The 27490-nt window shown below is 43.9% G+C and overlaps 1 protein-coding gene across 1 annotated transcript in view; it reads left to right on the top strand.

The window, feature by feature from the left end:
* Positions 1-6399: 6399 nt before the first annotated feature.
* SLC4A8 (solute carrier family 4 member 8) overlaps positions 6400-27490 on the top strand; it is a 49516-nt gene continuing 28425 nt past the window's right edge. Inside the window, exons 1-14 of the mRNA XM_045868237.3 lie at positions 6400-6544; positions 7076-7211; positions 8502-8662; positions 11129-11317; positions 12218-12309; positions 13262-13419; positions 13984-14071; positions 15042-15188; positions 15993-16093; positions 21303-21477; positions 22074-22207; positions 22947-23192; positions 26611-26716; positions 27316-27477. Of these exons, the coding sequence (XP_045724193.1) occupies positions 6427-6544; positions 7076-7211; positions 8502-8662; positions 11129-11317; positions 12218-12309; positions 13262-13419; positions 13984-14071; positions 15042-15188; positions 15993-16093; positions 21303-21477; positions 22074-22207; positions 22947-23192; positions 26611-26716; positions 27316-27477 (2013 nt within the window). The 5' untranslated portion in view covers positions 6400-6426. The remainder of the gene's footprint in view (positions 6545-7075; positions 7212-8501; positions 8663-11128; positions 11318-12217; positions 12310-13261; positions 13420-13983; positions 14072-15041; positions 15189-15992; positions 16094-21302; positions 21478-22073; positions 22208-22946; positions 23193-26610; positions 26717-27315; positions 27478-27490) is intronic.

Raw genomic sequence — 27490 nt, 5'->3', positions numbered from 1 at the left:
GGCTTCTGGAGGTCAGCGGAGTTTGGATATATCAAGGTCAAGTTTTCCAAGTTATTCTGACCAGATGCAAGAAGAGCCAGTGTGGGTTTCGGCAACTGGGAGAAAGTGGAGAAGGAAAGGGTGTGGAGGTGGGGAGGCTAACATTTGTTGACTGCCCTCTGTGCGTTAGGCATTGGATTAGGCATTTCAGACAAGTTGTCTTTTTTTTTTTTTTTTTGTAATGGACAAGTTGTCTTTTTCATCTTCCCAGCAGCCCAGGCGGTAGGTATCATCCGTATTTTACATGTGGAGAAATAGGGTCATTTAGCCTAACAGCAGGTGAGACTGGGATGGAATTCTGCTCTTTCTATTCAACTACACTGCCTGCAAGGGAGGACAGTCCTCGGCATTAACCACCCAACCTCAACTTCTGGCTCCATCACATAAACATTTGTATATGATATAAACATCATATGAATATCATGTTGCCCTACCCCTCCTTCTGCCCTGATAATCCTGTTGCCTCTCTATTCTCTTACTGCACCCTGAGGACACTGTTGTTCTCGGTTTAGTTGTCTGGGCCCACTAGACCTTTGCCCTCAGCAAGGAGGTAACCACCTATGAACACTCTTGTCTGCTTGGGAGTAGAATCATAAACCCGGGCAAACTCGGATCCTGAGGACTGGGTTCCATCCACAGAGGTCAGCTGAGCAATTGGCAGTCGGAGCATCTTTTCAAGATGACATCATCTATTCTTCATGCCCTCACCATTTTGCTATAAAAGAAAGCTATACATGATGTCCTCTGTAGGGGACAGTGTCTTGGGAAGTGGTCCTTTATACAGAGAGCTTTTTGAAAACCAGCATCTTATTTAGGTTAGCACTTTTTAAATAAAGCACATTTGGCACATGGAGGGCAAATGGTGCCCACTTCTCAGGCCTGATGTGGTTCTAGAGCAGCACCGGAGAAGAGAAGAGGGAGTTGGGATTTGCTGTAGGCTTGGTCATGCTGGGGGCTCTACCCTGACTCACTGTGAGGGAGGCCCTAGGACTCAGGCTGCATCTAGGGTAGTGTCATTTCTTGAAGGCATGAAATAAAGTCAGTCCCACTTTGATAGAAGACAGAAGTAGATTATATTCTGATTCAAAGTGTATGCCATGATACAGGGTTCTGTAGCTGTGGATAAATCTCTGGGTCTTCCTTCCCCTTTATTCCATACCCTCTGCTCCACATAACATAACCCATCCCCCCTTTCAGAACTACTTCAGAGATTTAGTCTCTGGACATTTGTTACAGACTTTTGTAAACGTGGGTCTTTTTGTGTAAGTTAATTCCATCAGTAGGAGAAGGTGCAGTAAACCATGACATTGCTTCTTTTTATGTATGAGAGGAGTCCAAAGCAAGTATTAGAACAGATTTCCAAAGATAAACTCACAAAGAGCAATAGTCCGTGATGTGCTTCAGTGGACTCTCCTGCTCCCAGAAGGACATGGAACAGTTGCTTTAGTTACAGAACTGTTTTTTTCCATTTTTTCTGGCAGATCATTATTCCTGATTAACTATTAGACTTAAAAATCCTGGACTAGGTTTAGTGCCTTCTAATAAGTTTTTAACAGAGGTAAGAGCCTTTTGATCCTATTTTTAAGTTATAAAAAAAAAGGCTTGCATCTGCTCCGCATGTTAGATTCCCCCCTCCAGTTATTGACTTTGAGTTGGACCTGTAGCCCAGGGGGGTGGAATAATTTTCAGTATGTGCTAGTGAGTTCTGCGTGTGTGCTGGGTGTTTATGACATGCACTCTATGTCGGTAGGCCCAGTCTCTGTCTGCAAGGTAGGTCACAGCTGTGATTTCTGTCCTGCTCCACAAGATTCAGCCCCAATTCACTAATGGTTGCTCCCCGTATGTGTATACTTACTTATTTTTAAAAATATATACTAACGTTACATCTCTCCCATTAAATTTTACTGAATGAATACTTGTATTTGCACACAGATAGCTCCCAAAGCATAGGTTTGACAATGACTGGAAAGAAAGAATGGGGAATTAGATGGGGAGAAGGCGGAGTCCGGGTGAGTTGGTAAGTAGATGAGGGGGAAGAAGACTTCGGGTGGGAGAGCAGCTAAGTGACCACAGGATGAGTTTAGTGAAGTCACAGACTGCCACAATCCAGTTAAATGGACTAGATTTTATTGATGCCATATTCGTTTTCTGGTGCCCATTTGTTTGTCATCTTTTCTGCTGATTTCACTCAGAAAATCCAAGTCCCTGCTTCAGAGTCCTCAGCTTAGAAACAGGTCTAATTTTCTGACAGCCACTTTGATCCTTCTTAGCTCTGACCCCTGCTGGCGCTTGTTTTCATTTCTGCCTGTCTTCAACATTTTCAAAAGGCAGGCACTGTGGTTGGTTAGTGTTTGGGAGAACTGATTGGACCAAAAAAATTCTTAAAGTAAAAGAGTCTTCCTTCCCTAAGATTTAAGCTTTACCTTACTTCCTACAGAGGCTCCTGAAGGATGTCTTCCCCATTATCCTCAAACTTGCCTAGTGGGAATTTTAGATATCAGGCAAAATCATACAAAATTCACTCAACAAATATTTATTGAGCCCCTGCTATAGTCCCTTTTTGCAGCAATAAGTAAGAATAGTGGGAACAATCCAACCGTCTTGTCTTCTCCAAAGAATGACCTTTCCTGAGCCTTTCCTAAGTTTGTACGTAGAACCTGGACTAGATGTGAGAAGTCATTTGGTTCAAACTCCTTGTTTTACTTTAATAGGACAGCGAGCAAATTAAGAAGATGAGATCTAACAACACAGGTTCTAATACTTAATCACTACCCCTCAATTTCTATTTAGGATATACTTAAAATTACATAATATTAGCAATATACCAACAAAAGCCCAGTGGAAGTATTTGAAATGTACTTAAGAAGAAGTAGAGGTCCTAGCCTGGCCAATAACCCTCTGGAGGATTTGTTGGGAAGAGGAAGCTCATGGCTCTATTGAAGGACGGAAAGTCACCCCTTGGTGAGGCTTTTCTTCACCTAAGTCTAAGCTCTACCTAGAACCACTGATTTTACAACACCTAGGTCTCTATTTTAGGGGCCAGTTGAAGTGGTTCTGTGGGATCTAATTATGCTTTTCACTGTCCATGGGTTCTTCATGATCTGCCCCTGCCTGTCTTTTTGACCTTTCCCCCCTCCTCTTCTTTCCTCTTTTACTTTGCTCTGGCCCCACTGGCCGCCCTTTTGCTTTGGAACATGCACATTCCCACTGTAAAGCCTATGCATTGATCTTGCCTTGTCCTGGAATGCTCTTCTCATGGTCTCTCCTCATCACTCAGATGTTGCCTCTAATCATTTTAGCTACAGTTTCCCTTAGGTCAGATTGTAGACTCCTGAGGAGGTTCGAAGGGGTTATGTTCCTGAGGGAGGCTCTTAGGGGATGTTCCATTTTCTGAACATTTGTGGAACAACGACTATATGTAAAACACTGTGCTTTGTTATGTGAGGGATTCCAAGAGAAATGGCCTGGGACCTTGAGAAGCTTGCAGATGAGTAGTGGGAGGTATTAATTCTAGTGCAAGGCATAAAATAAGTACGTAAGAGAAAGCTAGCCAAGGGCTCTGAGGATTTAGAGGTAGGAAGGCAGCATATTTGATTGGGGAGATCAGAGATCATACCAAGAAGGAATGTGCGTTGCCATGAATCTTGTGGGAGCTAGCCAAGTCCGTGTCTGGAAGGCACTGGCACATTTGTGGAATGGCGGGTTGGTTCATGTAGAGGAAAGAACGTGAGATGATGGTGGGTGCAGCAGCTGAGGCTGTGGGGAGGAGACAGAGTTGCTGGGGTGGACGCAGAAGGTGTACATCTCCAGATTTCCCTCTGCACCCGAATGTTTAATTGGTGTGAGCCCGTGTGAGATTTCCACTTCAGTCTTGCTCGAGCTGAGTGCTCAGTCCTTTTAGAGGCCCTCCCCTTAATTTTCCTATTGAATGTGCAATTTGTCCTAGCAAAGAAAAGACTAGAAAGGAGGCTGAGGCCTGAGCATGCTGGAGCATGAAGGGTCCTGACTGCACAGACGTGAGCTGTAATCAGAGCAGTGCTTCAGGAGGATTCGTTTGTAGGACTGAGCTGGTGTGGGAGGCAGAAAGAAGCTCTTGCTATTGTCAAAGTGAGGGGAGAGAAATCCTTGACATCCCTAATCTGTAGGATGTAGCACTGAGGGGCATTGGGAGAGGTGGAAATCTAAGGTAACTCTGAGTTTTCAGGCCTGGAAAGTTGAGAGAATGGTGATGCCATGAACAGAAACATGAAAGAAATGGGTATGAACTGGATCTGAGATGGAGGATGATGACTTTGCTTTGGGAGATGTTGAATCACTGTAGATAAAGATTTGGGGGTCATTTGTAGAAGTAAACTTTCAAATCATGAGAGTAGATACCAATAAAAAAAGAGAAGGGCCCAGGACCAAAACCCTGGGAGCTTTCCTTTGGTGGATTGTGGAAGGGATGGAGAAGCCAAGTCAGAGGAGTGTAGATGACCAAGGGAGGGCAGGGGTATAGGAGCTAAGGGACCCTGCACCACCAATGGGAGGAAGTAGTCCAGGGATTTGGACACTGCCTGGCACTTGGTGGGCTCTGAGGAAAGGCTTTGGAGTTGAACTGAGAGACGTAAGATGATAGAGATTTGGTGACTAAGTGGTTCCTAATGAGGACACTTTCAGTGGGAAGTAGCCACATGCAGAGGCTATGGAACAAGGAGATGGTGAGGAACAGAAGCTAGGTGGGTAGATTGTTCTTGAAAGTGGTTTGATGGAGAAGGAGAACGGACAGGTAGAAGCTTAGAGCACTATATTGTAAAGTTTCTTTTTAAGAGAGATGTGGGGCACCTGGCTGGCTCAGTTGGTAGAGCATGTGAATCTTTGATCTCAGGGTCATAAGTTTGAGCCCCACGTTGGGCCTAGAGCTTACTTAAAAAAAAAAAAAGGTAAGAGAAATTTGTAATCAAGAGAAAGTGTGGAAGGGATGGATGGAAAAGAGAGACTGAGGCTAGCTGATGGAAGAGGACTCCAGAGGCGTGGGAAGCCATACTCATTAGCCTGGCAAAGAGGGGCAGCTGGGGGAGGAAAGCAAGCCAGGCTGAGATGCAGGGAGGCCACATGAGACTGCCTAGGTCTTCTTAGTAAAATATGAAGTGAGGTCACCTGCTCAGAGGGAGGAAGTGTGGCTCAGGTTGTGGATTTGAGGACAGTGACCGAAGACTGGAACACATCTATGGTGGAAGAAGTGGGGAGTCAGCCCGAGACCTAGAGCGCTAGCAGCAGGAACTGGGCAGCAGTGGGAGAAGACTAAGGCTCTGTGCATCAGGGTGGTAGCAGCCCCGAAGGTACTGATTCTGGGCTTCAGGCTGGCAGCAAGGCAAGGGAAGCCAGGTGGAGGTGAGAGAGAAGCCTGGCAGTCATGAGCAGCACGAAATAAGGCTTCTAGAAGGAACAAATGAGTAGAAAAAGTGGAATTGGACAGAACACTCTTGGATCACTTATTTTCCCACATTCTTCCTCTTCTTGTACATTTACTATCTCTCCCTGTAACCCCAGACTCATGTTTCTTATGATTTGTAACTAGTCTCTCACTACTATTCTAGATTGCGTATTCTACAGTGCAGAAGGAAAAGTAGCGGAAACTGGTCCTAGAATGCAGTGGCTGCTAAAAGTTATTCCGGGCATTGTGTTAAGGATTTTACATACATTACCTTATGTACTGCTCATGAAAACCCTCTGAGTTTAAATAATAAGCTTTTGGTATTATGTTTTAAAGACAGAGAGAGATTAGCTAACTTGTTCAAGGTCACATGGTTAGTGAATGGTGAGGTCAAGTTTCGGACCCGGACAGGTTGACCTGAGCATTTAGCCACTTCTCTAAACTGCCTCCCTGCCAGGACTTGTTACAGTTGGCACAGTGACCATACTGCTTTTTTTCAATTGCTCAAATTGTCGCAATAACAACTAGAATCCTTGCTGGTCTTCATGGTTTGCAAATCAAGTTCACGCACATTACTTCTTTTGATCTTAACACTCCTGTGAGGTTTGCAGCCACGTGCAGCGGGGAGGGAGTGCGTCAGCTCCAAGATCTCTACGTCTTTAGTCTTTGAAGTTTTGCCATTACAGAGTTGTGACCCGGCCAGAGAGCTATGATTTTTTTCTCTCTTAAATATGCTCGATTCCTTTTATTAAAGGCATTCTTTGGGGTACCTGGCTGGCTCAGTCGGAAGAGTATGACATGAGACTCTTGATCTCGGGATCCTGAGTTTGAGCCCCAAATTGAATGTAGAGATTACTAAAAATCAATAAAAACTTTTAAAATAAAATAAAATAAAATGAAAAATAAAGGCGTTCTCTGCACAGACCTTCTGCTTCGTTCTAGGTCATAGAACTCTGTATGTGGGGGTGCGGATGCCCCTGGGCCGGCAGAGCCACCGCCATCACCGAACGCATGGCCAGAAGCACCGCAGGCGAGGGCGGGGCAAAGGAGCCAGCCAGGGGGAGGAAGGCCCAGAGGCCCTGGCCCACGGTAACATTCTTGGGAGGCAGGGCGGAGATCCATGGCTGGGACCTTGGTGAGGCTGAGGGAATGTGTGTGATGGACATCAAGTGGGTGGTCTTGATTCTCTAGCCCTTTTGTAGAGTTCTCAGGGCTTGCTTCCAAGAAGAAGGAATGCCTCTAAGAATCAAAAGTATCTTTCTGGAAAAACTCATAGTTTGGGCTTCCCAAATCAATTACCATGTAGGCTGAAATCATTTGCCAGAAAATTAACCATTCTTTTTGATCAGATTAATCTGATTTCCAGTTTGTTGTGGGCTTTCTTTAAGTGGTCTTAGTTCATAATTTTTTCCTCCCACTAATTGCTTCCATAGAAGAGGAATTTTTTTGGGGGGGGTGGGGGGGGAGGAAAATAAAGAAATCTTTTTGCTCGACATTCAGGATTGTTTTCTCTATGTTCCTAAAGTTATAAGGCCCCCAGATGTGCTAAGTATAGCAGAATGCTATTTCTGTTCTAAGTTGAGGCTGGGAGCAGACCTTTCTCTGTGGTTGATTTTCTAGATACACCATCTCAGCGTGTTCAGTTCATTCTTGGCACTGAGGAAGATGAAGAGCATGTGCCTCATGAGCTGTTCACAGAGCTGGATGAGATCTGTATGAAAGAGGGAGAAGATGCTGAGTGGAAGGAGACAGCTAGGTAAGGCCCTAAAATATCCTGGGTCACGATTTGCTTGGGTAGGCAAACGTGTTCCTTTCGACAAGTGACAGGTCTGCTTGCCTTTTATTTCTTCATGGGAGAAGTGATGACTGACATGGGGACTGATGTTCCAGAGTCTTCTATGGGAAGTCTTGATTTCGGCCTCTTTGTGATGTCTCTGGTGACACCTATACCAATTGACCTTGATCCTGGGATTGGTGACAGAAACACAGAACAATTAGGGAGTCCTTTCATTTATTTAGGGCCCAGAGTTGCTCATGGGCTATCTTGATATTATAGGTCTGGCTTAGAAGATGCCTGATGGGGCCACCTTGGTTTGGACCCAAGCAACCAAGTGTAGGTGAACACAGGATAGGTGAAGACTTTTCTGAAGGTGAACTATAGTGTCTTAATTCATTTGGGTTTTGATTCGCTAGATGTTTCATAATTTTTGAGATGTCCTATGGGACAGCCCAACCTCATGGAAACCAGTGGGATTATAGCTAGCCTGATGGTAGGCTTCCTGGGGGTAGCTGTAGAGTGACAATGCTTGCCTGAGGCTCAAACCCCAGAAGAGCCCTCAGATTAACCAGAACCATGTCTGGGCTCCTCTAGTAATTGACCAGTGAACCTTATGGGTGATAGAAAGCCAGCATGCCTGAGCTTCAGGGAAGAAGGCAAGGTGGGTAACCAGCAAAGTGTGACTCTAACTTTCACTGGAACAGCTCTTCCTGGATCCTTGCTATATCCTTGAATGTTTGCCATGGGTGGAGAGGATTAGGCAAGCCAATCACCCTGATACCAAGTGAAAAGGCAATTAGTCTTTGCCAACTTGTAAATGTCACATACAGACTTTTTAAAAAAGAAAAATATTACCATTTTGTTAATCTATCCAAATGATATCGATTAGATCTATCTTTTTAATTGCACAAGTAATATGTGCTCCTTATATGAAATCAGAAAAGAAAGATAAGCAAAAAGAAGATGAAAATTATGTATAAATCTACTACCTCAAGGATAATGAGGAAGACACCATTTGGTGTCTTATACATGTGTGTTTGCAGTTTTAAAATTTTCTTTAAATAGAAATGGGATCAAACTGTACTTAACTTTGCGCTGTTTTATAACCTGCTTTTTTCACTTATCAGTGTACCCTGAAAGTATAGATGAAATTATAATGTTCAGTATGATTATTCAGGTATCTTTCATTGTGGCTTACATTAAAGACTCTCTCTCGTGAAAATTACTCATTTTCTACCTTTGGCATCCAGTTGTTTGTAATGCTTTCAGGTGGCTGAAGTTTGAAGAGGATGTTGAGGATGGGGGTGAACGCTGGAGCAAGCCTTATGTGGCAACCCTTTCACTGCACAGTCTCTTTGAGCTAAGGAGCTGCCTTATTAATGGAACAGTCCTTCTGGATATGCGTGCAAATAGCATAGAAGAAATTTCAGGTAAGTTTAGGTGCGGGAAAACAGAGGAATGTTTGTGTAAGTTAAGAAGTGTGGTGTGGAGGAAAGAATAAAGTAGCTGTGTGTCCTCAGGTCAGTCATTGAACCTTCCCAACCTCAATGTCTTCAGCTGAGGGGGATGGGTTTTAAACTAAGAAACTACCTATTTCACAGCCTTCTTATAGGATTCAAACAATAGGGTATTCAGTCTTCCATTTGCCTGTTCATTTAGCACACATTTATTTGTATCTATTTATGCTTGATAATGTGCTAAACACAGGGGAATAAAGATAAGATACAATTCCTACCCTCAAGAAACTCACCTTCAAGTTGGGGAAATAGCCATGGGACAATTCGAATAAGTGCAACCACAGAGATATGTCTTGGTAATAATCAGAGAAAGGGGCAACTGGGAATTGTGAAGAGAAAAAGGTGTGAAGGAAAGATTTTTAAACATGGCTGCTAGGGAAGACATGTAAGAAATTGAGCCAAAGTCCTCCCATGGCTTCAGCAGGGTGTGAAGGGCGATGTCTGATGGGATTTCCTGACGCGGTTGAGTGTTGCTACCATGTTTTGAGAACGGCGTTTGAGAAACACCTGGGTGCATGTGAGGGTTATTCCCTCAGCTTGGGTCCATTTGGCTGGTTAAATAGAGATTTCTTCAAACTTTTCTTCAAGTATCCAAGTTATTCTGCCTTTCTGGGATCACTTGGGGAAGCAGGGGAGGGGTCAGCTCTGATGAGATCCTGTGTCCCCTCTGAAGGCTCTAGGGGAGAGCTATTCCCTGTTTCTTCAGCTTCTAGTGGCTCTGGGTGTTCCTTCTCATGAATGCCTAACTCCAATCTGCCTCTGTCTTCATGCGGACCTCTCATTTGTGTACTACTCTTGTAAGAATATTTGTCAGTATCATCCAAGATGATTTTATCTTGAGATCCTTAGCTTACTTACATATGCAAAGACACTTTTTACAAATAAAATCGCAGTCACAAGTTCTGGGGGATTAGTACATAGATGTATCTTTTAGGGGGGTACCATTCAACCCATTATTACAAAAGCTAAGAGGAGAGAGAGTTTCAACTCATCAGTGTTAAATGCTGCAGAGAGGTAAGGTAAACATCCATCAGATTTAGCAACTAGGAAGTTATTGATGATTTTATCAGAAGCAATTTCATTGAGGTAGCCAAATTGCAGGGGACTGAGAAATTTTTCTTTGAGAACTTTAAATGATAGGAGTGAGAGAGAGAGGTTTATAAATAAAGGGGGACCTGGGGTGAACATTCTTTTTCTTACTTTAAATTTCTTTTCAAGATGTAGGGTCTTGAAGCATGTTTACAATATGGGGGCAATGAACCAATCAATATAAAGGTTAAAGATAGAGAAACCATGGATCTTCAGCTTGAATATTCAAAATGGATTTTCTTTATTTATTGCTTCTAGTACTTTGATAGTCATGGATGGAGTTGGGGTTGAGAATAAGTTGAAGTTTTGGGTAGGCTTGGGAATAGGTATGTAGGATTGAAGTATAACTGTTATAGTTCTTTACGTTAGGTACCTGATGTATTCGTGTTAGTGATAAGGTTAGGTAAACTGGATCGAGTATCACCTGTGAATCAGCACTTTGTATTTATTATCTCATTAATTTTCCTTAACAAGCTTTGAGGATGGTTGATGATATTAGCTCCATATTACAGATGAGGAAACTGAGGTATGGAAAGGTTATGTAACTTGCCCAGGATCACACAGAAAGTGGTAAAAGTGGGAAAGAATGTGGGCCTTTAGCTCTAGAACTCATATTCAATAGCAGGTATTGGAATTCTTTCCCCCCTCAACTGTGCTGGGCTTGGCAGGTTAAAGGTTAATGCTTGGTGGCAATTGTCTGGGGTGCTTAGTTAGCTTAATCATACATGTAGGTTCCTCCTTCAAATTGTCATTTGGAGTGTTCTACAGTTTTAGTTCGTCTTGACAATCATAGCGATGTTGAAATCTTGGAGGAAGGGAATATAGAGGAATTTTGGCAGATGACAGAACAAAGTGGGTATTAATGTGGGCTTTGGAGTCAGACAGTGTTGGGTTTGAATCCCATCCCTGCAACTTCCTAGATGTGAGATCTTGGGGAATTTTGTAATGTTTGGGCCTCAGTTTCCTGATCTGTACAAATTGCTACAGTGCCACCTACTTCTCAGAATTTTTATTGGGATTCAATTGGATAATCTATGTAAAGTTCTCAGTACAGTTCTGGCACATATTAAGTGCTCGATAGTTTCTAATAATGATTTGTCACACGAATCAAGTGTAACTTGCCACAGTTGCTATCGTCAGATAACTCTTTTGGGCACAGAAGCATAAGTTGTACCTGATGGAACTGCTTCCCCCTACTCCGTGCCCCTCACCCCTCACCCCACCTGACGCTGCCCTCTTTGAGTTCATTGACTGTCAGTTGGAGTATTCATGTTAGCGCCTGCTTTCCAGACCTGATCCTGGACCAGCAAGAACTGTTCAGTGACCTGAATGACAGCATGAGGGTTAAAGTACGAGAAGCCCTGCTCAAAAAGCATCACCATCAGAATGAAAAAAAGAGAAATAACCTCATTCCCATTGTTCGCTCTTTTGCTGAGGTTGGCAAGAAGCAGTCTGATCCACATTCGATGGATAAAAATGGTAAGATTATTAGGAGTGACTGTTTTCTCTTCTTATTAATTAGACATTTAGGAACTAGTTGGAGATGCTAAGTTACTAGAGGGTACAGGCTGTATTTGTCTAATATGCTTCGCGCTCACTTACACACAGTACTCTGGTCACAGGCAAGATGGGGGGACTGGGACTGATGACCATCCATCTCTTGTGGCGCTAGGGATACATGCTTCAGATAGATCTCGGATAGATCTTAGATTAAGGAGGCAAAATAGAGTAATGTAGGTTCTTGAATCAGACTTCAAGGTTTGAGATTCAGGCTTCACTCCTTGCAAAGTGTGTGACCTTGGGCAACCTCCTAAATCTCTTGAAGTCTCACTTTTCCCCTCTGTGAAATAAGGGTAATGATAGCATCTACCCCATAAATTTATTGTGAGACTTCAATATGATAATCCATGTAAATCCCTTAACCAGGTGCATGATGGGTTATAAATACTCAATGAATTTCAGCTGCTGTTTGGTTTCCTTTTCTGTGGCCAGGCAGGGCCTAATCTATATGTCTCCCTGTCCCCACATTCACTGAATCACAATGTGCAGGGGATGTGCCTGGGAATCTACATATTTGAAAAGTTTTCCAAAGGAGTCTCTGATGTGCACTCCTGGTTAAGAATTACTACCTTAATAGAGGAAGAAAAGAGGATCACAAATATGTTCAGAAGAAGGTGCAGAAGTAGTAAGACTTCTGTCCTCCCTTTACCACTAACTAGTGGGTAAGGAGATATGTATGTGGGGGTCTTAGCTTCATGTCATCTGAACCTCTTCTCTATATGGGCTTTGCAGGAGACATGGCCATAGCAACCAGTGATGGATAGGGTGTGTCGAAAGGGGGTTAGGGCAGAGACTCAGGGAATTGTTTTCTCTGAATAGGTCAAACTGTGTCTCCTCAGTCTGTTCCCACTACAAGTCTTGAAGTAAAAAATGGAGTGAATTGTGAACACAGTCCCGTGGATTTAAGCAAGGTGAGCACAGACATGGGAACTTGGCTTAGAGGCCTAAGCGCATCCCTAGTGGAACCGAGAGTCCAGTTGCTGGAAGCTGGGTAAGCTTTGGTATTTCTGCAGCCTCTGTCTAAGACCAGAACCCCCTCTGCAGGAAAGGAGGCCCCTCTGCTCAGGTCTTCTCCCTTCCACTACAGCCTAGATGGGGCCCACCAGGTTCAACGTGCTAGAACTGAGAGTAGCCCCTGCTAATCCTCACTGACACAGACCTCCTGATTTTTCCACCTTTTTTTTTTTTTTTTTTGGCCCTTGCTCTTCAGCATCTCCTTCTTACCTCCAAGGATTTTGCTGAAACAGTATTTTTGCTCCTGTCTGCTAAAACTACATGGCGGTTGAGACTCTTCTTTGGGACTGTGACTTGGGTGCCCGAGGCCTGCTGCAGCAACAGTGCTTCCCTGCAGCTGCTGGCGTAAGCCTCGATCTCCCCGCCTCCAGCCTCTGGCTGCCCTGGTCTATCCTTGACTCTAGCTAGAACACACACATGGTGTCATGGCACTTCTCTGCCTGGAAGGCTCCCTGTTTTATTTAGGAAAGCTGAAACCTCTGACAAAGCATTCAGGTATTTTAAAATGGAAAAACTGTGACCTAGAGCTTCAAAAACAGTCTCTGAGAAAGGGTGGTGTAATGGAATTCAAATCAGAACACCGGGATTTAAATTCTCTCTCTTCAAAGCTCCATTGAGCAAGTCAACTTCACCTCCCTGGGTCTCAGCTGCTTCATTTTTTAAAATAAAAAAGTGGGGCTGATGAGATCTGTTTTATCCACTTCACAGAGCTATTATAAGGATTACATGAAATAGTGTGAGAAAACATTTGTTAAATCATAAAATGACAGACGAATGTAAGGTACGAGAGGGTGATTGATGTTTGAGGTGATGCTCCTAGGTTGTCAGAGGATTCTTTTGGACTTTCAGGTGGATCTTCATTTCATGAAAAAAATTCCCACTGGGGCAGAGGCCTCAAATGTCCTGGTTGGAGAGGTGGATACTCTGGACCGCCCCATTGTTGCCTTTGTGAGGCTGTCTCCAGCTGTTCTTCTCTCGGGCCTGACCGAAGTGCCCATCCCAACCAGGTAAAGACAAGGACCACAAAACTCAGTGCATGCTGTCTCAAGTACAGATTTGTGTGAGCTCTGGTGGAAGAAACCAGCTAATGCCAAAATTTAGGATTAATTGGAGAATGCTATTTAAAATTCAGCAGTACTCTCACTGGGGTTATATTTGATTAACCTCCATGCAGAAGGATTCTAAGACTTGCAAGGCTGTGACTATACAGTACTTACAGGCTTGGGAATGGAGAATTGCAGAGCATCCAAAGAGCATATCACGGGCTAATCACTTGTTAGGATGGGAAGCCTGAATCTTAGTCTCCCAGTTTTACAGAGCCGTGTCCCAGGGAAATGTCTCTGAGCAAAGGTATTGATGTCCTACAAATAGCTTCCAATGCATAGTGGAGCTCTTAGATCAAGGCAACTTCTACTGCTCCATCATTAGCCTGTCTCCTTTTATTGAAGTTACAACAGTGATTTCTGTTTAATAGGAAAGAGAAATGTTTTATTGTTTGGAGAGGAATAAGGTGCCACTTCTTTATGTTTACTGACATAATTTATAATTTCTTCCTCTGTATGTGTTGCCAGATTTTTGTTTATCCTATTGGGTCCAGTAGGGAAAGGTCAGCAGTACCATGAGATTGGCAGATCCATGGCTACCATCATGACTGATGAGGTATGCATCACTTCTGCTTTCCATTCATGCTACAGATATTTATTGAGTATTTACTCTGTGCCAGGTCCTGTGCTATTTGTTGGAGATAAAGTAATTACCATTCTGGGTAATTATCTTTTGGGAAGCAGTTCAGGTCACTTCTCTGAATGCCTTTTGTGGGAGGACCAAACCTTCTGGGGATATTTCTTCCTATGTCATCTCTCCCTTTTTGAGTAAACAAGGGTGCAGAGAAATCCTTTTCTGGGAAAATTATTATTGCCAATTAGGATACCTAGAGAGAAAGATACTAAGGCTGACAGTTTGCTAGAGAGGATGGTTAATTACCTGCATAAAAGCTATTTACATAAAGAAACCTCACTCTTATTCCATGTAAACGAGACCAGTTTGCATAAGGGTCAGGGGTATGAGCTTAGGCACTGTAATATGAATGTCCCAAGGCAACCGGATATTTTGGCCGCCATGGTGCTGAATCCCCACCACATACCTTAGTGAAGCATGTACTGCTCATGTAAGCTGCAATGTAAGGTTTTTAAGGCATGTGTCATAGCAGGTAGAGGCAGATGGGGGTTGTGTTTTATCATTTCTCTTTGATTGGGAAACTTATTTCATGGAGGGACCTTCATTAGTAATTCCACCCAGTTTTTCCGACTATTATGATCTGGAAATTTTCCCATGCATTTTGCCTTTTGTTCCATTCTTTGGAGCGATGGCCATGATAGAGTGTTAGAGTCTTATCTTTTCTTGTACTAACACACATATAGCTAGTTCTTTTTGACCCATCTCATCTTCAGGTTTATGTTTTTTATCCTTTTATCTTTGCATTTTTTTAAATGCTAAAGTTTTCCACATTTCAGATCCACATGACAGAGATAAAAATCATGAGGCTATATTTGTCCTTCACCATATTCATTGGTGATTGTTTTAAGTAAAGTTATTTTCAACTTTCCTGAGGACTTTTTCTCCCCTGTAGATTTTTCATGATGTGGCATATAAGGCGAAAGAGCGAGATGATCTCCTGGCGGGGATTGATGAGTTCCTGGATCAGGTCACGGTTTTGCCTCCAGGGGAGTGGGACCCCACCATTAGAATTGAACCACCCAAAAATGTCCCTTCCCAGGTAATGTATGCACATTAGCCAGTGGTGGCTTAGTGCCACTTACTGAGTACCCACCATGGACAAAGCAAAGACCATGTGGATATATACTAAATAAATCAAGACATGGCCCTTTTTGGGACACGTAGAATGAACAGAACAGTTATAAAAAATAAGTATACAGTAACATAGGTTGGCTCAGGTGATGTGATCAGTCAGGATTACTCTAGAGAAATTTCAAGTGGCTTTTGATGGTTTGATGTGGAATGGCAGAGAGGGGAGGGAAGGACTTTTCTTGGGAGTAGATTGTGGATGAAGCCATGCAATGAAAAGAGCAAGTTGCAGAGAGAGAGGGCAAGTAGAGTCGCCCATGCTTCGGCCAGGTTAAAGGTGGGAAAGGAGCTCTTGTACACTAGCCAACAAGCCTGGCTCAGCCTTGCCAGCAACATCCCCAAGTAGGTATTTTTATCCTTAATTTTTTAAATAAATAAAACTATCTTCAAAGTTTTAAGGGAAAGTAAGATTACACAGAGGGAGATTTGAAACTGGAACTTAGGTCATAGCTGATGCCAAAGCCTCCATATTTGTGTTTCTGGACAAGGCAAAGTTAGGAGTCAGGTACTAGTAGAGAGGGGGAGAAATTATATGGTGGTGTTGTTTTTCAGGAAAATCAGTAAACTGCCCCAAGTCACTAAATGCATTTGAAAACTACAGACACTTGGTTATTTGGGGGCTGCTTTTGGATTATCTCATTACCACTCCCCCCTGTTAGCAGGAAGGACAGAATAGATGGCTGACTTTACTAATTTTGGGGTCCTTTGCTAAAAGGAGAAAAGGAAAATGCCCGGAGTTCCAAATGGAAATGTTTGCCACATAGAACCAGAACCACATGGGGGCCACAGCGGGCCAGAACTTCAGCGCACTGGGCGGTAAGTTCGGGGATGCTTCACAGCTCATACTGCTTACTGGGCTGAAGGTGTGTAAAGGAATGAGTCATACTCTTTGCTTTCAGCCTTCTTCTCTGTAGTATATTGGCTGGGAATGACTTTCCAAATGGAACCACTGACTATAATAAGTATTGCAAATATATCAGATATCGTATTCATTCATTCAAGTTCCTCAAACCACCTACCAGAGTCTGTCTCCCCTCCAGTCCTTTCCACACATTGTTCCCTGATTTGAACACTCATCCCCTTCCTTATCTCCTGGCTAACTGCCACTTATCCTTTGTCTCAGCTTAGGTGTCACTTCCTTTGGAAAGCCTTCTAAGACTCTATAGATGAGGTTAGGTATACAGATTTGGGTTGGAGTGACATCTAGGGTTTCCCCCAGATTGTGGGAGAAGGTTGAGACCATAGTTCTGGCTCTGTAAATTGTGCTTGTGTCGAAGAAGAGTGGAGATTCTCAGGACAGGGCACTGATCATGGAGAGAAGCTCTGTTACATCTTCTACTTCCTTGCATTCACCTTATTTTTTTCCTTTTTGCTTGAAGTTGCTTTCCTTTTCTATCCTCAGTACTCTACGCAGTGGAAACTCAGGGGTTTTTTTTTAGAATTTTAGACAGTCATCTATTTTTCTACTCTTGAAAATTCAGGGAGGAGCCAGGAAAGGAGACTGAGAAGCAGGAGAAAAGGCACTTAACTAGCAGTGTCCAGAGGGGGGGAATGTGTTTCCTGGCTGGAGGAAGGTATTTGAGGGTGGGGAAAGATAATTGGGTTCTGGGGAGCGATCATGGAGGAAAGGAACAGTCCTTTGATGGAAGGGGGTCACTGAAATGAGGGAGCAACCTCCAAATGTGAGTTTAACATTTTCTTTAAAGTTGGGAGAGGTCTGAATTGGGTGGGAGGCCTGGTATTTAGAAGCAGTTCAAGGGAACCATCTGTCCTTAGAATAGGTTCTAGGATTGAGACTGTCCTGGAAGAGGTGGTATTTTTTTTAGGGGAAGAGTCTTGGGTATGGCTTTGATAGTATTTCAGACTTGTGATTTATCTTTTGAATATAAATGGTGTCCACACCCCAGGACTTAGAGTTCGAAGGTAATGGAAATAAGAGCAACAGGATTTCCTCCAAGTGACATCCATGCAGAAGAGAGATTTCAGGTTTCTTTTTGTGTCAGATGAGAATAAACTGGAATCTCAAGCCTTTTGAGGGGGTCATTTATAATCAATTCCACAGGGGGTTTGGGAGACCATTAGATCGTATCTCAACAATTATAGATTCTCAGCAATGGTGCCTGACATCCCAAAAGAGAATCTCATACAGCCAGAATCATCACATGCTTACTCATAGTATCAAAGTACCCTTACTCACAAATTCACATAGGGTGTGAGGAAGCTCTCCCTTCATGTCTTGTCAGGAAGTTATGAGTTGACAAGGCTGAAAGGAAGGGTTATCTAGGCTCAGAGCCTAAGTCGGCTTGGTGAGGAGATACTTCCTCTTCCTGAGCTCCTAAAGTTTTCCTCAGAGCCCTTAGTAGAAGACCTCAAGACACATGGCCTTTCTCCCATTGTAGCCTTGTAGTGACTACTACAAGCTGACTTAATGCCTGCATCAGACATTATGATTCTGTGCCCACTCTTGCCCCTTTCCTAATCTCAAAGTATTGAGATCACTCTCGAAGAGTGAACGTTTTCCTGCCCATGCAGATGGACATCCTAGAAATTTCTGGACCTGCCTGGACTGCACAGACCAAAAATATATTAGCAGCCTGGGCTTTGTAGTTCTTCACACCATTAGTTGTATTTCTTTGAGGTGAAAGACCTGCTTTATGCATACGGTGTTGTATAGCCTGGGGCAAAACTTGGAGACTTAGGGGATGTTCTACTTGTTGGACGGTGAGGTATATGAAGATGGGGGAGTGTAGATTCTGAGAAGGTGGGAAAGAGACAGGTGGAAAGCGGTACTCTGAGTTCTGTATTACGTGACCCTCCATGCCAGGGCTAAGACATCGTCTTGGACCTCCCTGATGTCGATGCAAGCAGTGATGCTGACACATTCCCATACATAACAAAGAGGAAAATCTGACTAGAGTGTTCCTAGGCCAGAAGCTTCACCACAGGGAGGATACTCTGGAAAGGGTTTTTCCAAGGTATATTTATGTACCTTATTGGGGATGCCGCTTTTGGGAAGGGTTAATGAAAAAAAGAATCAGGAGCTGCTATCTCGATGATCCCCCCCCCCCCCCCACACTTCAAACAGGTTTCTTTCAAAGCACACCAGACAAAGGATGGCTGTCCTGTCCCTAAAGCCCTCCAGAGAAGGGCTCCCTAAGTCAGTGCTCCAGAGCCTAGTGACTCTCTACACGGGTAAGTCCTGTCTTGCATCAAGCTTAAATTCATATCCCTGTGTGCCTCCTGCCCCCAAAAAACTTGAACATCAAGGATAGTGTTGAAAGGGAAAGGAAGTCTCAAATGTGAAGAGAAGCATCCATGCCTGGTCTGTGGTAGATGTGCAATTATGGTCTGATTTTTATGCATGAGTGAGATATAAGGCTGACTCTGTAAACAGTATTCAGAAATTATTTTATTAATTTATAGTTACATTATCGATAAGAGTCCCAGGATCCTGGGATCATGACCTGAGCCAAAGGCAGACACTTAACCAACTGAGCCAGCCAGGCGCCCCTTCCTTCCCCCTTTAATCACTGCTAGACAAACAGATGTCCTCCCTTTCTATTGGCGTCCCATGAGTCCATTTCACATAAATCTTTTGTGTTACTCACAGACACTCCTCCCTGAAGGTGCCTCCTGCATCCAGGGGGCTGAGCAATCATGGCAGTGTCTTTGGTGGCCTAGTGGGGTGAGGCTCATTATTGTAGTAGGGGATTATTTTCCCAGAATAATACCCTTCAGAGGAAGGTCATCAATGATTAAGAGGTGATATTCACATGGTACCAAGATTCTGTGTTAGTAAAGACCCAGAAACACTCATATTGCGCCCTAGACTAGTCACAACTGCCTGTAAGGTCCTATTTACCTAGAGGAGAAAGCGAAACATAGTGACACTTTACTACAAATTGGAGCCTTGGTTACAAACCCTGAGGTGGAATTCTCACACTCTAGGTTAGACCCTATAGATAGCTCCTTACCTAAGCTAGGTTTGCCAGACAGACTAAAAACAAAGCTAGCTTTGCCCCTCTTCCCTAAGCTAAGACCCAGATTATGAGGTTATTGCTGTAAATTAAAGAATGGTGAATCCCAACTATACCCACCCAAACCAGAGGAAAGGAGCAAATGGGTAAGATAGAACAGTATCTGCCCTGTGTCCACCTGCACCCTCATTGCACCTGGCTAGGGGAGGGAGGGCATTCAAATGGAGAGAGAGAGAGAGCACGCGAGCTGGCTCGGCCTTCTCACCTGGCACCCAGGTTCCAGGCCTCCTGGTTCTCCTCCAGGCTCCCAGGCAGAGAGGAAGAGCTGGCCAAGCCTCCTTTCATGAAGCTTGTTTTTTGTCTTTAGCTTTTTATTATAGAACATTTCAAACATGTAAGACAGGAGAGAGAATGGTATAATGAACCCCCATGTGCCCATCAACAGTGATTAACACTTTGCCAATTATGTTTCATCTATTTCTCCCCACTTAATTGTTTTATTTTTATGTTTTCTAGATTATTTAAAACCAAATCACCGGTATCATGTCATTTTACCTGTAACTACTTCAGTATGTATCTCTGTTTGATGAGGACATTTTAAAAAACAACTATCATGCCATTAAGAAATCTAACACAATTAACACTGATTCTTTAAATTGTCTAATGTTCAGTTCATATTCAACTTTTTGTGATTGTCTTAGCAACATCCTTTTAGAGTTCATTTGTTTGACATAGGATCCAATCAGGGATTGCATTTTGTTATTATGATCCCATTCTATAACAGCTCTCCTTCCTTTTTTTTCTGTGCCACTGATTTGTAGAAGAGACCAGGCCATTTGTCCTGTAGAATGCTGAGTGACTCTTTCTGTGACTCACCTACCAACTTTCACTCTGGTGCAGTGACTCCACTCTTAGAAAAAGTGACCCCCTTTGAGAACACTACTCCTCCTTTGTGTGGGATATCTTGCTCTTGATCTGTCTCATCCTTGGGAAGTGGAGAAGGGTCCCCAAAGTCTGCCACCAAGTCCTGTTGATTCTACTTCCGTATTAAGCCCTTGAGTCCATCCACTTCTCCTCATCCCAATCCACTGCCTCCAGTCTCACCCCACATTCCATTCATTACACCCCTGCCAGAGTGATCCTTCCAGAATGCATGTTTATGTTGTCCTCCTGTTTACAATCCTTCAGTGATGTGACATGCCATTAGCATAAAGTTCTAATTCTGTAAAACAGTTTACAAGACTCTTCGGGACTTGGCTTCTCCAGCTTCTCCATCCTCCTCTATTGGCATTGGCTCCTCACACGGTCTTCCAGCCGTATCTCCGTCAGCCATGCGCTCTCGCCTCTAGGTGGCGCCCGTGCTAGCCCCTCTGCCTCATCTGGCTGACTCCTGGTCCTTTCTCTGAGTCCCTGCGGAAATGTCCCTCCCTGTCCTATGCCGCCCGGGGCACCCTCACAACACTGCCTATCTCCTGCACTGGACTGCGGGTCCCGGAGAGAAGAGCTGTGTTGTCTTGCTCACTGCTGCATCTCCAGTATCTGGCACAATGCCTGACAGGAAGTATCTGCTACTACTTGTCAACTGCATGAATGAATTATTATGCTAATTTCTCAACAGGAAGGTGGGTAGCTGTTCAGAGTAGGGAAGTGCATGTGATGGGGCTTTTTATCTAAACTACATATTATACTAAAACTAACAACTTTAATACCTTGAATTGGTTTTGCACATTTCCTCCTAACAGCTCAGGATTTGAAGTTTGAAGCTATTACTTAATTTCACATTAATTTTTTTGGAACTTCTTATTGAATGGGTAATATGCACACCCAAATTCATTCTTTTTGTGCTTGGGATAATCATTCAAATTCACGCCCTTAGCTGCAAATAGAATCTGTCCAGACCCCCGAGAGCTCTTGTACTTGGGGTCAAATTACAGGCGAAGTATGTCTTCAGTACAGAACACATTTGAAATGCTTTTCAAATGGGTGCTGTTAAGATACTTTCACAGAAGAGAGACAATGTCAGAGGCCTGTCTGCCATGTTTCCACAGGCTCTTTGGGGGCTTGATATTGGACATCAAGCGGAAGGCCCCCTGGTACTGGAGCGACTACCGGGATGCACTCAGCTTACAGTGTTTGGCCTCCTTTCTGTTCCTGTACTGTGCCTGCATGTCACCTGTCATCACCTTTGGGGGATTGCTCGGAGAAGCCACTGAGGGGCGCATAGTAAGGACTTTTAACCACTTCTCTTGGCCCCAAACAAGACTTAAAATATTGTGCTGCCTGCCAAGTCCGCTGAGGGGAAAATCCCCTGGGCTAGGACTGAGGAGATTGGATTCTTTCTACTGAGTTACTGTGGTTTTCTGACTTCATACCAGACAGCAACAGTTTTCCCTTTAGAACAGACTCTCTTCTGCTTGATATCAATTTCAGTAGTTGATTGCCCAGTTGGATTACCTGGTGCTCAAAAGACGGAAAATGATACATCAATGTCTTTTGATATTTAAGGTGACTCTGACTGATGGCTCGTAGTGTGAATGGTATCCTTGTGCTTTCTATGTATATTTCAGTACTGAATTGAATCACTGAAGAACAGGACTTAGTTAAGGCATCATATGTGGTTGGATCTGGGCACCTGAATGATCAAAGTGGTATCATTTACAGGAGTATTAGATAGTGTGTACTCTTCACTCTTGCTAAGATGAAATACAAGCAAATGGCTTGTCGGGGCACACAAGAGGGCTAAGTCAGGAATGTACAGAAGCCCACATTACTGGTTACAGATGGGCTGTGGACTCTGATGATTTCTTTTCCCCCCTCAGAGTGCAATTGAATCCTTGTTTGGAGCCTCCATGACTGGGATTGCCTACTCCTTGTTTGCGGGACAGGCTCTCACCATCCTGGGAAGTACGGGGCCAGTGCTTGTATTTGAAAAGATTTTGTTCAAATTCTGCAAGTAAGACATTTGGTTTTCTGAAACTCTAACTGGATGTGTTATTGTGTGGTTAGGATTGAATGCCAGGATCTTAGGCGAGTATAAGTAGGCAAATATTACCCTGGATTGTAAAACCCGAAAGAAGAACATCATTTGGTCTGTTGTCCTGCCCCCCGGGTAGTACCGTACCTAAAATAAAGTCTTAAAGACTTAATGTCCCTCAGCCATCATTGAAGTCTTCACTTTTTATCTTTAAAAAAAAAAAAGTTCCCTAGCTAATTCAGATTCCTCTATTTTTATTTCAAGTCCATTTTTAATTTGGCCTAATATGCCCCCTTCATATTCTGGTTGCTAGTGATGGTAGGGACTTGGCAGTGCCCTTGTTTCCCAGTTTTCCTATAAAATTTTTTCTTCATTTTGCATTAGGAGTAGGAACATGTGGAACAAGGGCGAGCTCCTTTTTTCCTAGCTGCAAGAATAAGATCTGAATCACGTTGGCCGGTAACGGAGAAATGGGTGAGGGGCAATACCTTCCTTCTCTGCTTCCCACGTCCTTGCTGTGGCAAATACCAGCTGCGGAGCAGATCTTTTGTCACAGCTGTCCCTGGGCAACCTTTAGGAGGGAAGGACAGTCAGAATTAGGGATAAACTAGGTCACAATACTTGAATGGGTACTACGAGATGAACTAACCACATTTCTGACCCTTTGTCTTGTAATTCGTCCATCCATACTTTCTGATGAACCTTGGTCTTGTTTCAGAGACTACGCTCTTTCATACCTCTCCCTGCGAGCTTGTATTGGACTGTGGACCGCCTTCCTGTGTATTGTCCTTGTGGCAACTGATGCCAGTTCCCTTGTCTGTTACATTACCCGCTTCACGGAAGAAGCGTTTGCCTCCCTGATTTGCATTATTTTCATCTATGAAGCCATAGAAAAGCTGATTCACCTGGCAGAGACCTACCCCATCCACATGCACAGCCAGCTGGACCACCTTAGCCTGTATTAGTAAGTATGCTTTCTGCTTGTCTTTTTTTTTTTTAATTGAGCAGAAGGCCTGAGTTTATTGGCTGGATACAGTGTACCAGGCAGTACTTGTAGCTTGTGTTAAGGAATAAGGAAGGGTCTTGGCCCTCTCACTGGGAAATAGGGCTCAGGTGGGGATGTGGAGACTTGGGGGACATGCCCCAGAGGAGAACAGTTAGGAGTAATGATGGAGAGGATGGATTAAGAGTGAAACTCAGGGCACATGAGAACTGCTTTCCAGAGCATGGCCTTTGGTTTAGGCATGAGACAAAAATGGGCTGCAAAGGGAGCAGGGAGTGTTCAAGTGAGTTGTTGGGAGGGACTTCTTTTTGCAAGGATTTGTGAGTCCCTGGACCATGTTAACAAGATTCTCTGAAAGTATGTACAGGCTACTCTTAGGAATCATTAGGTAGAGATATAATAGTAATTCCTGAGAGTTCCACGGGCCTCTTACTTTGTTTCCTAACGATCTAATAATCTATTTAGTTACCTAGATTTCAACCCAAGAGACCGTTTTCTTCACGTATTTAATACAGTTTGGATCAGCTGGAAATGAAACCCAGTATTTGGCTGTGTTTTCAACCATCTAGGAGAGTCTGGTCCTATAAAACATTTCTTCTCTGGAATAGTATTCTCCAAATTATGACAAAAGACCCTCAACCTTTAGCTCTATCCATCAAGTTCCCTCCCTGCTGGCTGTACATTTCTGATGAGGAGGGTCTGGTTGTGAAGCGAACAATTTCAACCTGAAACTGAGCAGAGAGAGCAGACTGCATGGAGGTGTCTGTCGGTGTCTGTCACCTAGCCACAGATACACTTCTGTAGATTTTGCTTATCCATTTATTAACCTTTTGAAGTTCCAAATTCATAAAAAATTTGTTAGAATTTTGAAATTATTTTATTACAAAATAACAACCATTGGGGGTATGATTTTTAAAGCCTTGTGGATTGCCGATGGGCATTGGGGTAAGGTTCATTCTTTGACCTTTTTAAAAATCATATATTCAGGGGTGCCTGGGTGGCTCAGTCGTTGGGCGTCTGCTTTTGGCTCAGGTCATGATCTCTGCTCAGCAGGAGGCCTGCTTCTCCCTCTCCCACTGCCCCTGCTTGTGTTCCCTCTTTCGCTGTGTCTCTGTCAAATAAACAAATAAAATCTTAAAAAAAAATCATATATTCATTTAACAAATATTTGTTGAGAATCTACTATGTGCCAGGCACTGTTTTAGGCCCTCAAAACATAAGGCATGACAGACAAAGGATCTACCTTCCCGAGGCTTATATCCCAGTGGGAGAAGACAGACAAAAGTAACCAGCCCTGGATTGAGTAGACTTTGGGTCAGGATACTGTAATTCTGTGTTAGTAAAGCTCAAGATGGTATTTTTCTTAGTTGCATTCCACTGTTGGAGCTGTGAAGCTAGAACTCTCCAACTCTTTAAATGATTTTATGTTAGTATGTGTTGAACTGATTTTTAAAATTTTTAATTAATTAATTTTTTAAAAGATTTTATTTATTTGAGAGAGAGAGGGTGGGAGGGAGAGAGAAAATGCAAGTTGGGGGAAGGGCAGAGGGAGAGGGAGAAGCAGACGCCTCCCCGACCTGGGGCTCCATCTGAAGACCCGGGGATCACGACCTGAGCTGAAGGCAGACGCTTAACTGACTGAGCCACCCAGGCGCCACTGGAACTGAATTTTTAAGAGCAGTTTAGGTTCACAGCAAAATTGAGCAGAAGATGCAGAGAGTTCCCATCTACCCTCTGCTCCCACACATGTGCAGGTCCTCTGCTGTCAGCATCTTCATAGTTGTGCCTTTTCCGCAATGTCATATAGTTGTAATCATGCAGTATATAGGCTTTTCAGACTGGCTTTATTCACATAGTATTATCTCCTTAAAGGTCTTTTATGTCTTTTAATGCCTTGATAGTTTGTTTCTTTTTAGTGCTGAATAATAGTCCATTGTCTAGGTATTCTATAGCTCATCCATTCACTGACTAAAGGACATCATTGTTGCTTCCAAGTTTGGAATTGATTTTTTTTAAGGTTTATTTATTTATTTTGGAGAGAGAGAGAGAAAGAGAGCATGGGTTGGGGTGGGGGAGCAAAGGGAGAGGGAGAGAGTCCCAAGCAGACTCTGTGCTGAGTGCGGATCCATGACCCCGAGATCACAACCTGAGCGGAAACCAAGAGTCTGACGTTCAACCAACTGCGCCATCTAGGCACACCTGGAATTGATTTTTTATACCTAAATATAGGACTTTATAACTTTCCCAATTACTTTTCATTTTGTTGGTTTCCTCCTATTACAATCTGTTGAGATCTTTTTGTATTTTAATTTTGTCATACTAGATGGTTAGAAGGCATGCCCATTAAATTTACAGATGATACAAAGTTGCTGGGAATGGCTATGCAGTTGTGTATACTGGGAGCCAGTTCAAGCATGAAGCATGTTGGGACTGGGAGGTAACATGGTGGCCAGTGGGACAAGTCTGGTCTAGTTAGATGAAAGAGGAGGCTACTGTGGTGGGATATTACCAGGAATAATGCAGTGAAGAGCTTGCATCACAATTCCAGGAGACTCTGATTTTTATTTTTATTTTTTAAAAGAGTTTATTTATTTATTTGACAGAGAAAGAGCACAAGCAGGGGGAGCGGCAGACAGGGGGAGAGAAGCAGGCTCCTCACTGAGCAAGGAGCCCCATACCCTGGGATCATGATCTGAGCCGAAGGCAAACACTCAACCAACTGAGCCACCCAAGCATCTCAAGACTCTGATTTTTAGAGCAAGAATGTGACGGGATATAGGGAGCAAGAAGGAGATAGCCAGGCTTGGAGGAGACTGTTGAGAGCTGACTAGGGTATCAGGTCCTCCTTGCTCTGTAGATTGAATTTCAAGGGAAGGGCCTGAGAGAAAGAAACTAAGCAGAAAACCACCAGGGCTCATTCTGGGCACATGAGGCACCGAGCTTGGTTGTCGGCACAATTTAATTCAAGACCCACATGCTGATTTGTGTCTGTCTTTAGTAATGGCTGACTGAAAAATAAGGGTGTGGTTGGGCTTACGCATGGGCCTCAAGCAACAGGACCAATTTCAGGGATCTGAAGCAGGCAAAGGAGCAACAAGGCAGGCTCTGACAGAGCCTTTAGCCCAGTCATGGCTAAAAGTATTTAAAGATTTTATTTATTTATTTGCCAGAGAGAGAGCATGCACACAAGCAGGGGGAGTGGCAGGTAGAGGGAGAAGCAGGCTCCCTGATGTGGGACTCGATCCCAGGACCCTGGGACCATGACCTGGGCCGAAGGCAGACACTTAACCAACTGAGCCACCCAGGCATCCCATGGCTAAAAGTATTTAATGGAGTACTTGGCTGCTTTCTTCAGCAATCTTTTTCCTTTTCCCCTTAGCTGCAGGTGTACTCTCCCAGAAAATCCCAACAATCATACCCTACAGTACTGGAAGGACCACAATATCGTGACGACAGAAGTCCACTGGGCCAACCTGACTGTTAGTGTAAGTCTGGGAGCTGCACTATGGCACTGTGACTGCCAGGGGGAAGCTCGGTAACCCTTCTGCAAGGTCTGGCATTTTCAAAAAGAAAGTTCTTTTTTATTTAAACTATTCTTACTGACCCTTTCTACCCCTTCAGAAGTCCTCTTGTATATAAAGGGAAAAGAAGATTGCTTTCCTCTTCTCTCCCAGACACCCCCTACCCGGTGACCCTACCCTAGGGATATGTGGGCATGACACCAGGCAGGGCGGGGGGCACACGCAGATGTGGTGAGGCTTGGAGAACATTCAGACTGGGAAGTGCTCTGTCATATAGACACTACACATTGCCAGGGCCCTCCCAGAACTGCATGCTTGCTTGGGACCATCCTGGCTTCATTTCCAAAAGTGCCTAGGGATGAGAAGTCATTGCCATGCTCGGAAGGGGCCCGTGTAAGCGGCAGCACCATGCTGCGTGGAGGTTGGGCGGATGCGGCTGGCAGCCTGCGCTCCCCGCGCACCCCCGGCCACTGCCGGGTGACAGTGAGCGGTGGGCCTCGAAGGCCAGAGCTGTCGATTCCCTTGTGCCTGCCTCTTGTCACCCAGAATGCTTGCTCCTCCAGGAATGCCAGGAGATGCATGGAGAGTTCACGGGATCTGCGTGTGGCCATCATGGGCCCTATACTCCTGACGTGCTCTTTTGGTCCTGCATTCTCTTCTTCACCACCTTCATCCTCTCGAGCACCTTAAAGACATTTAAGACAAGCCGCTACTTCCCAACCAGAGTAGGTAGCATGC

The sequence above is a fragment of the Mirounga angustirostris genome, unplaced genomic scaffold, assembly GCF_029215605.1.
Source record: "Mirounga angustirostris isolate CCGP_5_RB_7025 unplaced genomic scaffold, mMirAng1.0.hap1 SCAF_5, whole genome shotgun sequence".
In the NCBI taxonomy this organism is placed as follows: Eukaryota; Metazoa; Chordata; class Mammalia; order Carnivora; family Phocidae; genus Mirounga; species Mirounga angustirostris.
The sequence above is the reverse complement of the archived record's forward strand: the minus strand, read 5'-3'. Positions and strand labels throughout refer to the sequence as shown.